The sequence below is a fragment of the Nicotiana tabacum genome, chromosome 12 (genome assembly GCF_000715075.1).
Source record: "Nicotiana tabacum cultivar K326 chromosome 12, ASM71507v2, whole genome shotgun sequence".
Classification (NCBI taxonomy): domain Eukaryota; kingdom Viridiplantae; phylum Streptophyta; class Magnoliopsida; order Solanales; family Solanaceae; genus Nicotiana; species Nicotiana tabacum.
In genome coordinates, this window is record NC_134091.1 from 10,509,459 (window position 1) to 10,524,577 (window position 15,119).

General features: G+C 29.9%; 1 protein-coding gene across 1 annotated transcript; it reads right to left on the reverse strand.

The window, feature by feature from the left end:
• Nucleotides 1-4,049: 4,049 nt before the first annotated feature.
• On the reverse strand, nt 4,050-5,473 carry LOC107812807 (bZIP transcription factor 44). The gene has a single exon (XM_016637979.2). It carries the CDS (start codon nt 4,885-4,887, stop codon nt 4,408-4,410), a length of 480 nt encoding a protein of 159 aa, XP_016493465.1. The 5' UTR covers nt 4,888-5,473; the 3' UTR covers nt 4,050-4,407.
• Between the last annotated feature and the right edge of the window lie 9,646 nt (nt 5,474-15,119).

Below are 15,119 nucleotides of genomic sequence, written 5' to 3' on the forward strand. Positions count from 1 at the left end.
AATTATTGTCTTTTCATGGACATCACAGAATATCATGTCGAATATGCCTATTTACGTGTCATACTGCAGTTTGTCCTACTACTGAAATGATAAGATTAGAATTGTATATTTGTGTCTTAGTCTTAGGAGATATGATTAAACTGAGAAGAACTTAAAATTATTTGTTACACTTTGTGTTTCAACTTATTTCAACAACTCAAAGAAGAACTATTTAGGAATTTTTCATCTTTAGTATTAATAAAATATTTAGGAAACAAAAATTAAATTAGGTCATTATTTATGCTAATTTCTTATAGTTGTCCATCCCTCTCTACTCTACCCTTTGGACCACTCTTTAACAATAGTAGTTGCATGTCATTACCATGCCTCCCAACCAGACAACTTTACTTTAACATAATTTAAAAATTAAAAAGAAGTTCAATTTAAGCTTAATTAAATGTTTGTTGCCATCAATTATCTTGTTAGATATAAAATATCCATCTTGCTCTTTCATTAAACATATTGGTCATTTATTAATCTCTATAGCTTTTAGCTGGTTTATAAAGTCATTCAAAGCAAGTTAGGGATCCACTAATTAATATAATGAAGATTAGACCAAGAACAGTGACACCAAAAATTTCTTAATTAATCTGAAGCGTGCCCTCCTTTAATGGCTGGCCACAAGCTTCATCATTTCATAACCATGATATTAACAAATAAAAGTTCTTTAATATTAATGTTTTCTTTATTTACACATTGACGCAATCGTTTCCCTGAAATAGAAAGACTAGTTGCTGCTTTCGTCACAGCCAGTCTTTCTAAGTACATTAGTGAATTTTAAGAAATTCTTGATGGTATATTCTATAGTTTCTACTTTCTAAATATGTATTTGTCTTGTTAAAACGTACCATTTTTGTTGGTAGACCTGCTTTTGCTTTTATATATATATATATATATATATATATATATATATATATATATATATATATATATATATATATATATATATCGTTGCGGCGTGCAGCCCAATCCATATTTGAAAAGTCAAATAAATATTATGTTGAACTAATTCCTCCATTAGTGAATCTCAAGAAGTTCAATTGATGGTTATTTTAAAATTTCTAAATATGTATTTGTCTTGTTCATAATATGACGGTTAAATATACGCACGTTCATAAAGACTAGCACGTATATAGATGAACTCATATATATAAAAGTTATAAAGATTTTGGCTTATTGAGTGCTTATTTCCTTAAGTTTTATTTGATTTATAATAAAGGGGACGTAGACAAATGAAGAAGGATATACTCACTCCGTTCCAGTTTATGTGAACCTATTTCTTTTTTGGTCCGTTCCAAAAAGAATGGCCCCTTTTTAAATTTGAAAACAATTTAGCTTAAACTTATAATTCTACCCTTAATGAGAAGCTTTTATAACCACACAAATACTTTGGGCCCCTTTTTAATTTGTTTAGGACCACAAATTCTAAAAGTCTTCTTTTTTTTCTTAAACTCCGTGTCCAGTCAAACAGGTTCACATAAATTGAAACGGAGGGAGTATGAGTTATGACAGCCACATGAATTCTGTACGTAACGCTATATTAAGAGCAATTATTTGCTCAATATTATGCAGGCTAAGTGCATCTTTAAGACATTAATCAACATTATTAATTTTCCATCAGTGAGACGTAATGTCTGTTTAAAAATAAATTACCTTTTGCTTTACTTCGGCATCCCACTTAATGATTGTAACTTCGAGAATAAAGCAGCAAATTACAGAATGTTAATTTGCTTGAGCACTAAGCATGCACTCTCATGACTGCTCAATTAAGATGAAAAAGAAGTTAATTAAAAGGCAAAAAGGAATTATTTAGAAACATTATTAATGTTAAAACACAAACATTCTACTCTATGATTGAAAGCAAGTAACGAATTATATTTAGTCATGTTCTCAAAGTAACTGAATAAGCCACACTTTTTTTTTTAAGGGGTATTATCACTTTTAACCCGCGGCAGAAACTATTTATATTAGGTAGTCGAAAAAGTGTATAAAATTTGTATAATTTTTATGTATAACATACAAAATATATATATATATATATATATATATATATATATATATATATATATATATATATATATATATATATAAAATATATACATTTTTCGACTATTAGTTTGAGAGCGACTATACAATATCATTTTTTCTTTTCTTTTTTTTAATCTTCATCTACAGTCTGTCACAATGGCGAAGCCATATCTAACCGCGGGTTGTCAACCGAAAAATTGTACTGTATTACTAGGTGAAATTTTAATTTTATACATATTTACTATACGTTGAAGCCCTTTAGATTTTCAATGTGTTTAAATTTTTTATATTTTGATTTCTTGAAAATTCTGGGTGACGACATAACCATATCTCCAATCATGAAATCTTTTAGAAAAGATATCACGTGTGAACAATATTTCCTAACGCTATATAAGTAACTTTGAATCGGCTTGGTAAATAGTACTGTACTAGTAAATATACAATCAATGCTAAGTTCAAGCAGTATGCTCTCTGACTCTTAGTGAAGGACAAAGGACTACTTGATATGTATGTAGCTGCAAGATTTTTAAATTAGAATACGTCTTTCATTTATTATATTTATACCACATGGTTTTGGTACATTAAGCCTGTTGAGGAGTATTAAATTATAACTTAATTTATTGCTTAAAGAAAGTACACCACTAAACCTTCAAATTAATATCAACTTGTATATATTATGATTATAACTCAATGCATGCTTGTTTTGAATTGAAGGTATATCGGACACAGCTTTTCTGTCTGCACAAGATAAAGCTAAGACTGCATACACACTACCCTCACCGAGATCTCACTTGTACAATTATACTAGGTAGTGTATTGTTATTGTTGTACATACCTTTGGAATTCTGTATCGAAAAAATTTAATCACTCAATGCTTATTGTTAAGTGAAAAAATTAAAGTGAAACACGTATTAAGATTAGGAATGATGATATCCGGGAGAAAGTGCATGTGGCTCCCATTGATGACAAGATGCGGGAAGCGAGGCTTAGATGGTTCGGACATGTTCAGAGGAGAAGCCCAGATGCTCCAGTACGGAGGTGTGAGCAACTGGTTGTGGAAGGCACGAGAAGAGGTAGAGGGCGACCTAAGAAGTATTGGGGAGAGGTGATCAGGCAGGATATGGCGAGGCTCCAGATTTCCGAGGACATGTCACTTGATACGAAGATGTGGAGGTCGAGCATTAGGGTTGTAGGTTAAGAGATAGTTGAGTCGTGCCTTACTTCGTACCATTGTGGGACTAGCCATGTAGGATTTTTGTCTAAGATAGCTAGTGGCAATGTTGTGGCTTACTATTTCGCTTTTCAGTACATGTCCTATTTACTCGCTATCGCTTTTGCTTTGCATCTTTCTTCTAGATTTCATGGTGTTCCTATTTTTCTTATGATTGTTGTGGTGATACTAATATTTACTAATATTGTTTCCCTTTGCTTTGTATTTTTCTTCTGGATTTTACGGTGTTCCTATTTATCCTATGATTGTTGTTGTGATACTAATATTGTCTCCTTTTTGTCATTTTGTCTTTTTATTTTTTGAGCCGAGGGTCTTTCGAAAACAGTCTCTCTACTCCTTTGGGGTAGGGGTAAGATCTGCGTACACACTACCCTCCCCAGACACCATTTTCTCAGATCCCATTAGTGGAATTTTACTGGATCGTTGTTGTTATTGTATTAATTAACTATTCATAAGTGATAAAGAGTATATGTAGAAGCCACATGCCAAATTATCATTGATTTGGTGCAAAAATATCTAACTCTGTGTAAATTCTTATGAGATCTTTCATCTTTGTACTTTTTCCAGAGCCATAATGAAAGAGGACAGTAACCGTATTTGTTTGGATCTTAAAGTAATTAAGAATTTCGGAAAATTCTTGGATCTCAAAGTATTAAGAAATTGAAATATATTATGATCATCAGAAGCAATCTGGAGAGGTAAGAAAAATTGGAGAAAATTTAAGGGATCAGATTAAAAAACAAAAGGAATATAGTACATAGAAACAAGGCAACTTGCATTTATTAAAAAGAGAAACATAGTGCATTCACAACCATTCATTCCAATATATCAACACCTACCCTTTTTACATGCCCAAAAGACCAGTCAACCCATCTTAAACCATTCTAATAGTCCTAATAACTCATAATATTACTCAGATCTAATGCTCATATTGCTTAAATAATAAAACCAAATAATAAAGATACTAATAAAACAACCCTTCCATTCTTCTTTCAACTCATCATCACAACCACCATTAATTGAACATTACCACCATTAAAAGAAAACAAAATCTTGACCAATTTGTGCCCTAGTTAATGGTGATAATTATTCCTAATATTTTTTTTAAATCAATACTGATAAAGCATATCAGCAGAAGCCATAATTGGCTGATTAACATACATCAAATTCCATGGATTATTCATCATATCCTCCTGATAATGATGATGAGTTTCAAAAACTCCGTTATTATTATTGTTGTTGTTGGAATTGATGTAACTGAGGATTTCATTAAGAGATTGCAACCTTTGACTAAGTTCCATCATCTGAGCTCTTAAAACAGAGTTCTCTGCTTCAACATTAGCGTACTGTTGACTTGTCAAGTTGATGTTGCTAAGGATGTTGTTGTTTTCCTTTTTCAGCTGCGCAACTTGGCCAATTAAATCATCAAGATGTTTCTGTTTTCTCATCCTTGATCTTCTTGCTGATTCACGATTTGATTGCATTCTCTTTCTTTTCCTTTCATCTAACATTGAAACCTGCAAATCTTCTTCAGAACCTGAGTTCAAAATCTGAGTAGATCCAGTTGAATTTCCACTAGATGTAGCCATCACAATATTTCTATATTTACACCTTTAAATTTTTTAGCCTCTGGTTTATTTTCTTGGGCTGTTGAACAAATATTAGTACCAAGAAAACACAGGACCAAGTAAATAAAAATACAAATTAATGGTAAAACTAGATATAATTAACTATATAGATAACTACGGGGAATTGATGATCTCTGAGAAAACGTAGAACCAGTAGAGGAAACAAACAGAGAAAGATTGAACAAGATGAGTTCTGCGTCTAAGTGAAGAACTGATTATAAAACCGGAACGAAGGATTTCACTAAGAACAGGAGACATGAATTTGGTTCATGAATAACAGCTCGATATTTAGCATTAATTTTTCACACCACAGAAACAGAAAGCCCTTGACAAAATAGGTAAAAAGATTGGATCTTTAATGGGTTTCAGCCAAAAAGACTAAAAACCCAGAAATGAAATAGCTTAAATAGAGCAGAATAGCGGAGAAAACAAGAAAACCAAAGAAGAAGATATCAGAAAACAGAGCAAAAATAGCTTAAGAAACTCAAAATGTAAGCAAAGGAGAGGAGGAGGAGAAGAGGAAGGAATGGTCTTTGAGGTTGTAGGTTAATTTAAAGGCAGAAAAAGGTAGGCAAAAGGAAAGAAAATTATTAAAGAAATAATTAAACAAGTGGGAAAAAATAGGAGGTGGGTGGGGGAAAAAGTGAAGGGCGGGGAATCTTCAAGGACAGTTGACGGTAGTAGTTTTTGGTAGTTTAAGTTGTATGTACTTACCCTATAAATAATTATTTAGATCATTAAATCACAAATAAAGTAATTATAGGTAATTTTTATGACAAATTTTAATTGATTCTTTTGATAAATATTGTGATTAATGTACTCTCTCTATTTCAATTTATGTGAACCTATTTAATTGGATATGAAGTTTAGAAGTCCTTGCATAAAAGTAAATTATTTTCAAATATGGAAAGAGATCATTCTTTTTTACACGAACTAAAAAGAAAATAAGTTCACCTAAATTGAAACGCAAAAAATATTATTTTTCATTTTATGTGACACTTTTTTTCTTAATTTACTTTTAGAAGAATAACATTTCTTTCTATCCGTGTATATTTTTTTTATCAATGTATATATTCTCTCCGTTCTAATTTATATGATATATTTTTTTATTAAATTATTATATATATATATATATATATATATAAACAATTTAATTTTAAATTTATTATTTTATTTTATTTATTCTTAATAAAATAATATATTATTATAACTACACAAATATTCAAAAATCTTTTAACACCACATGGGGGAATTTGTGGGGGTCGAGATGAAAGATCACAAAGTGTACAAATACAGCTGTGTCTGTTGTCTATTTATGAAATCAATGAAGGAGAAAAGTACTGCAGAATCTGACGTTTAATATTTACTTTGTTTTCACCACCCACACAACTTTGTCTCCTTATGATTTCACCGTTGGAAGATCTTTTACTTTAACTGAATGCCGCAAGGGAATCTCTAGGAATGGAAGGTAATACTCCCTCGTTATTCATTTACCTAAACCTATTTACTTTTTATTTCGTACAAAAAAGAATAATTTTTTTTATATTTATAAATAATTTATTTTTATTTAATAATTTATAGCTACACATAATATATGTGTCTCATTTTACATCACATATTCAAAAATTCTTTTTTTTTTCGTAAGTTTCGTACTCAGTCAAATAAATTTACATAAATTAAAACATAGGGAATAATATTCATTTTCACAACAAGGTAGCAATGCTGGAATTTTCCTTTTCTTGGTGAAATGTGCCATAAATAACGAGGAAAAGGAAGAAATAATAAGAAATTTCCTTTTTACCTGCTTATAGTATTTTTGAGTACCTGTTTATAATTTTATATTGTACAGTTAAGTGTATACATTATTTTCAAAAGAAGCATTAATTATTATTTAAAAATGGTGAATATTTCTCAGGAAGAAAATTAAAGACAATCAACTTAGGCAGGAAAATTTAAAAGAAATTTTCCACTTGTTTCACGTTAAGTATTTATGAGTGTCCATAAAAATTTTAAAATGCATGAAGACCGTGCAATTTAAACTTTTAAGTGAAAGTTTGGTACGCGGAATAAGGTAAAATAAGGTGTGAGATTAATTTATTCTATATTTGGTTGAATGTATGAATTTATCACATCTTATCTCATTAAACTTAAGATTATTTTATCTCACCTCCAGGTGAGGTAAATTAGTTTAGAAATTATAATTTCAGAACTATAATCTCAAAATAATTTAGTATGCGTATCAAATATCTACTTAAGGAAGTAAATGTGCTTCACTGATTATTGTAGCGGCACTCGGTAAAGTTCAAAGTTCATGTTTGACACTTTTTAAAACTTTAACTCCGTTTTGGATCATGTTTTGCTAGATTTAGAATCAAGGAACTCTATTTTTACATGCATAAAGTTTTAAACGTAAATCAGTGGGCAACTGGACTTTGTGTAAACATCATTAGCTCCATAATCCATTAAATGAAGGAATATCCATAAGAACCAGACAAAAAATACTTCATTCGATCAATATTATTTGATGTTTTTGTCTTTGGCACATCTGTTAAGAAACTACTTACTTACTCTTGGAAATTAAGAAGAATTTTGACTAAATAGCTTAATTAAATCTGTATTTTTCTAAGTTTGTATTTGTGACGTTGGAAGTATAAACAATCAAGGATAAATTTGAAAATTTAAAATTAATACCATCTTGATTATGTAAAACACCACTTATTTTGGACCGTGTATATAATTTTCTTTTTGTCATTTAAAGATCATGAGTACAAATGTTTTTTGTTAATTTTAAGTCAAGATCATGCTAGACGTTTTTCATTTACGTATTGTTTAGTCTATACCTTTTAATCTTTGTTAAATACTCAAAGTTGAATACTTTGCTTATAATGTACATGCTTTAATTAAGGCCAAATACCAGAGTACACATAGTCAAGATTTCAAGAAGATGTAAACATTGACTCTATAGTTGAAAACATGATCCTAAACTTTAGCACCATTTTGGAGCATGGTAAAGTCAAAGTTCATTAATTACCCACGTTGATGAAAAATGTTAACATTTCTTGTATTCGAACACTAGAAATTAACCTCATTATAAAAAATATTTTCTGAAAAAATGACTTTATGTCACACCAAGCACAACCTATGTGCACATCTTATTCTTTCCTTATATTTTTGTTTTCTTTTATTTCTTTAATTTTCCTTTGGTTTTTTATGTTTTAACGATACCAATAAGAAACAAAAATGGAGGTCAGTATTATTTGATGCCGAGAAAAAACAAAAAACATAATTGTAGAATCAGGATAAGAATTTAGAAAGATCACCAAATATACATTAACGAGAGAAAAGAAAAAGAGGAATGAGCCCTTTTAGAGACCAAAACTGTTCAAAGATTTATGAAGATCAAGGAAATAAAAGTGTAAGTCCCACCATTTAGCTATGTTGGTGAGAGGTCAGTTTTAAGCACGTTGTTTGTTTGTTTGATAACTTGATATGTTTATATGAAAGTCGTGGCTTTAGCTTTGCTTTGCAAATCTCCTTTTTTTGCTTGGGGTAGGGGACCTTCCTTTTGTTTAATTAATTTTACCAGATATTTATTATTTTTCTCCAATATAAATATATGATAACTTTATCCATTAAAATCTAAACATATAAGTAGAAATTACCTAATACTAATATTTTCACTTCTGTTAAATTTGAACATAGATCTAGTAGGCGTTTGGGCATAAAAATTATATTTTATAAAAAATTATAGTGTTTGGAGTTAAGTTGAAAAATTGTATTTGAAATTAGAAATTATGTTTGGACATGCATTTCATTTGAAAAAAATATTACAGTTTTGTGAGAGGGAAAAAAGATTTTTTCTTTTTTTGAAAATTTTGAAAAAATGGTCAAAACCACTTTTTGGTTTTTGAAAAACTCATTTTCGAATTTTTTTGAATAACTTGCAAAATTTCATAGACAGATATATATTAAAAAAAAATTCAAAAAAAAGATTTTTTTTTTTTTTTTTTTATGGACAAACGAATCCCTATTTTTCTCCTCTTTTTTTTTTTTGCTTTGGGTGGGACCTTCCTTTAACAATTTTTTTTTTTTAGGAAATCGCTATTTATCGCTTTTATTGCTAGTCACCATATAGTGGTCTATGACCTAAAAGTTTGTGGTTGGCTATCGATGTTTGTTATGATCTTCCTATTTTACCCTTCTTCTTTTTCTTTTTTTAAGTTTTACCTTAATTTTGGAAGTATTGATGCCTCATGAATCATGATTGCACTTCATTGTCTAAGATAGTTGTTTCTTTGTCTCCATTATATTTCAAGTTTACGACCTCAAATTTATTGATAAGAATTTGTACATTCACAAGGTTTCAAAGCTGAATTGTCCTTATTTCATTTTTGGATTCAATTAATATATGTCTTTCGCCAATATAGTCCCTCCATCATCAAATGGCTAGTTAAGTAGTATAGAAGTATCAAATTTGTTACACTAACGGTTTTTATTACTTAGGGTGTTCAGCAAAACTTTAACTGCAACTATTCTTTCCCATATGCAACTTAATTCCCATTTCTACGACCAAACAATAGGTGGGAAAGGAAATCTAGAAGAAGGCACATAAATGCAACCGGAAAAAAGTAAAGATTTATTCAAACCATATTTTTACTTTAAATTATATTAATTTACTATTGTTACGTGATCAAATGCTTGTGTAAAAGTACATGCCAAATTAATGTTATTTACCATGAAAAGTGAGAATTGAAAATATCACTCGAGGAGATATTGGCAGGAACAAAAGGAATTAAAGAACAATACCGACAAATCATGCAGGATAGATCTAGCCTTCATTAATATTTTTCAGTTAGGTATGCAAAAAAAAAAAAAAAATTACATAACTTGTAAATTTGTAATAAACACACATATATAATATATTGTATATTCGTAGCTGATCTTTGATTTGTGCCACCCTCGTGAAAATGCCATGTATCGGAGCTAAATGATAGTGATAAAGCACTTTAAAGGACAAACATGGAAAAAGTTATATACATAGTGGCGGTACATATACATAGCTAAGACAAGCAAATGTGGGCAAATATATCTACACATGACTTGATCAATAATTGCACGATACAACTTTGTAAAAACAAAATCATAGGTCGATTTTGACGAGGAAAAGAAACTTAACATGCTGGGATTAGTTGTATACCTTTGATTCAAATTTTATATTTATTTTAAAATATTTATTAAATATATATAAATTTTTAATTTTAAATATCACTATTTTTTTGAACTCATAAATTTTAAATTCTCATTTTAGTAACGTCGAGATTGCAAGTTCGAGAAGAATGACATATCAGTGGTTTACTACTGTCAAAATACTAGCTTAGATTCCTATGCTTTTAAAGGAATATGCTTCAAGCCTACGTTTTCTTTTTTGCTTAGCTTTAATTGATGATTTAAATATTCCAAAATGACAACCTACATTAGGTACCACTAATTGTCAAGAAGACAGGTTTTCGTGCTTGGTTACGCGGTGATTTTTTAATTCAATATTGGACCTATTAATTTTCTTTTCTTTTCCTCTTTCTCCTTTTAAAGTAGTACTCTAGCCTTCCTTTTCATTGTACGTACCATGTTAGGAGAATATAAGAGTTGCTTATCTGACAAAAAATAAGTCAGAATATGTAAGCTTATACAGAGAAAAGAAGCCCCTAAATAATAAGAATCTAACAAATTTATGTGAACATGTTTGACTTAGCACGAAGTTTAAGAAAAAATAAAATAAAAAATAGAATTTGTAGTCCTAAATAAGTGAAAAAGGGACCCAGAATATTTGTATGGTTATAAAAGCTTCTCATTAAGGTTAGAATTGTAAGTTTAAGCAAAATTGTTTTCAAATTTAGAAAGGGGTCTTTTTGGAACAGACCAAAAAAGAAATAGATTCACATAAACTGAAACGGAGAGAGTAAATGAATTTAGCTTAATGCACCAAGTTTTTCTTACCCAAATTTAAGTTCTACACACTAATTACACCATCAGATTAAAACTGAGTAACAATAGTAAGTAACTTGGATAAATTAACTAATATGACAACCTTAAAAATATAATTATAAATGATATATTCAATTAAATTGTACTGATATTATAAAACTATTTGCATTAATTGTGTATGTATATAACTTAAATCTTTTTTACTTTACTTTTAAAGGTATCATTTCAAATTTACTATGAGTAATTCTTTTTATTGGATAGAAGTTAATTAAACTCAATAAATAATTGCTCTCATATTGTTTTTCCTCTCTCTTTTGGAGCATGATTAAATATTTGTTTCTTTCAACAACAAAAAATTTAAAACTGAAAAAAACAGGGTGGGTGGGGAAAATGCTTTTTCTAGACTAAGTATAGATGGTCGGTTTGTGGGGTCAGAAAGGACCTACCTGCAAAGAGAAAAATAGATGGTGGCTTCGATTTCTAAGTACTTTTTGATAAATGGGACCCTGAACTTCAACAGAGTATATATTCAGTACAGTATTATACAAGAGTAGGCAGAGATTTCACATGGGCATGAAAAGCAATAAATAGTAAATAGGGGCCCCGAAAAGATTATGAGTAACTTTTAACTACCTCTCATTTCAGATAGTATATAAGGAAACTTTTTCGTTTGCTTCCTCCTTGCAACTTGAAGCATCTATTTAGCTTTATGTCTTTTCCCTATTTTTGCATAATTGTGAATAGGGGTGTTCATAAAAACAGAAAAACCGATCCACTGACACACCGTATGCCAACATTCTAAATACGGCTGTGATTTTTTGTAGAGTAGATAATCCAAATTTACCCACCGCATCAACGCGTTATTCGAAGTACATATCATGACCTTTAATTGCATCAACAATTCGAAGGAACAAATTTCAGGACATCCGATATCTACGACGAAATTGTCCCTCATTAAATCGGGGATTATCTGAAAAATAATCGAGAAATAAATTATTATCAGCACCTTCACGATCTCGATTGATTACAAAATGACCTCGAACAGAGCCAACGCTGGTAGGATCATTATTTTGATTTTCTCGCAAACACTACAACATATAATTGTTCATCTGAATTGTTTGCATGTACAATTGTATCTCAGTTTCATTATCGAAAATTAAAGGTGATGATGAGGAGAAGGAGGAGGAGGAGGATGACGCGTAATTTGAATCATCATTATTATTAGATGAACCTTCCATATAGAAATTCATTTTCAGAAGACAAAAACAATGCTCCCTCTGTTCCAGTTTATGTGAACTTATTTCCTTTTTGGTCCATTCCAAAAAGAATGACTCATTTCTATATTTGAAAATAGTTTTGCTTAAACTTCAATTCTACCCTTAATGAGAAGCTTATATAATCACACAAATACTCTCGGCCCCTTTTTGACTTGTTTAGGACCGTAAATTCTAAAAGTCTTCATTTTTTCTTAAAATTCGTGCCCAGTCAAACAGGTTCACATAAATTAGAACGGATAGAGTAATATTTAATTTATTTAGAAATAAATTTGATGGAAGAATATTATTTTCCTAAATGGTGTTCATTTTTATAGAGTGAAACTTTTTTCCCAAGAAAGCACGGCTATGCTAATATATCATCGGATTGATTCACCCTATCTATATATTATCTCCTAACTTATCATCATTTTTACTAAATTTAAATGAGGATGTTGCAGGTGATTTCACATCATCACAACGGCCTAGTGGGGTGAAGAAAGCAAAAATGAAGAGAAAAATCGATGAAAGTTATATGAAGATAATCCAATCAGAAAATAATTGGATTGTTGAGGCGATAAATAATGCAACTAGGACAAAAAAAGAAGTTTTGACTGTTCAAAAAGAAAAAACTAAGACTAAAATAATTGAAAGAAGAAAATAAAGTTTTAATGATCGATGTGGATTCTATTGTCGATCCGACTCGTCATGAATTTCTGCGACATGAACAACAACGAATAATGTATTTTAATTTAATGTATTTTCAATTTTTATGTATTTCCAATTTTAATGTATTTTCATTTAATGTATTTTTAATTTTCACTTTTCAATTTTAGCAACGTCTAATATTTTATATTTGCACCTTTCAATTTTAGCAACATCTAATATTTTATATTTGCACCATTCATTTTTTGAGATGATTATCTATTTTCTGAACAATTATAACTTATAATAAAATTAACTTATAATTTTACATAAAAATAATAAATGCACGAAAAAATAATTTATCAAAATTATACGCCAAAGCTAAGATATAAAATTAATATTATAAAGATATTACATAAACATAATTAGATATATATATAAAAAAATAAATTAAAAGAGTTAAATAATAAAAATAATAATAATATAAGGATGAATGGAAGATAAATAGTGTCATTCCAAATATGGAATGACACTATTCGCCCCTCATTTTGCAGCAAAAAATGTGGGAGCATTGGAGCCATATTTTGGCAAGGTGAATTTGTCACCACGAGGTCCATTATATAGCCACCATTCATTAGAGACGAATTTAATATTTAAAATCAGTTATTTTAGAGTAAATATATATATTTGTTTATTTATTTATTACGTTTTTTAGTTTACAGTGTCCCGTATCCATATTGGGTCCGATTAAATTCAAAATCGTGCCGGGAGTTCCCATATTGGGAGGTAAAGCGCTTTCTAACAAAAGCGGGGGGTAAAGTGCTCCCTAACAAAAGCGACTACATACCCAGAACTCGAATTCGAGATCTCTGGTCAAGGATGAATGAATACTTACCACTCTATCACAACCTTTGTTGGTATGTTTCTCAGTCGTTATCACATAGCGATGGGTCACATAAGAATACTTTTTTTCTTTTGCTTAAATGATAAGCACCCAAGATATCCTCTATAACTGATCCTCTATCTACGCTTTTAATCAATAACTAGCTCGCCAAATATAGATCAGTTTAACCAAGAATAATATAAGGTAATAGTTCTTTGCCGGAACTCACACCTAAATAAGGTAAGTACGTAAAGACATCTCATACCTTCGAAATTTTCAAAAGGATAATGGGAATTAGGTAATTAATTAATTGTCCGAGAGTTGAAACGCACGTAAGGCATTACGTATGCAGCATGGTTAGAGAGAAAGTATGGGAAACGAAAACCTAGCAGTATTGAAATTTGAATGAAAAGTTTTCGTTTATCTGTTTTTACATCGAAGGAATTACATAAGAAAGTGTTCGTTGTTCGTATTGGAGTCCTACCGATCTGGATTAAAGTCAGGTAAAATTTATTAAAAATATATTTTTTTTTTTATTCCCAAGACTTTAATGCGGTATTAAGAGTAGATGGATCATAATCATTCTATCACTAATCTTGAGTGGTGTGCGTGTCCAGTATAGCTTCAAGGTTTCTTAACCAATCATGTTATTATCTTCATTTAGAAGGAATCTCTTTTTCCTTTTTTTTTTATGTACCTAAATTTAAGTATACTTCACTGTTAGGAGCTTTAGTACTTGCGATAAGCACAGTTCTATCAATTGGCAAACTGATCTTTGCTTCTTGATGCTTTTCTTTATTTCTTAATTATAATTATACACATAGGTAGAGATGTATATAATTATTGTAGTGTATACATTTAATTTGGCATATATTAATGGTTAGACTCCGTTAAAAAAAGAATACATGCATTAGCTCCACTTTTGTCAAAGAATGGATAGATGAGAAATTGAGATTTGAGAACTACAATAATGAAAAGAGCTCAAGCTAGCCGCTTTTATTTCAAATTTCAAATAATATTATCCTTCAGTTATTCTTATGCGATATAATTATATCCATGCAGATAAAATAATTTCGCGTTTACAAGAAAAACAAAGGTTGACTACTAAATGACTGCTAATCCTTTTTCATTTTTTCAGAAATTTCGTCAATATTGTACTGCCCATGAAAATCAGATAAACATTGACTATACGTATGCTTAATTAATTTTTAGGAGTATTAATTAATCCTTCTTTGACTAATAAGGATTTGGTTCGTTCCCCTTGCGTTCTTTCTGTCATTCAAGAAAAAGATCGCAGCCCACAAAAATAACTTTCTCAAAGTGATTAAATCTAGTTTCATAGCTTAAAATTTGAGGTTTATTCTAATAGTGCAAAATCGAAGCACGTGTGATAACAGTTTTAAAAAAACGCCTCCAAACTAGAAGCTGAC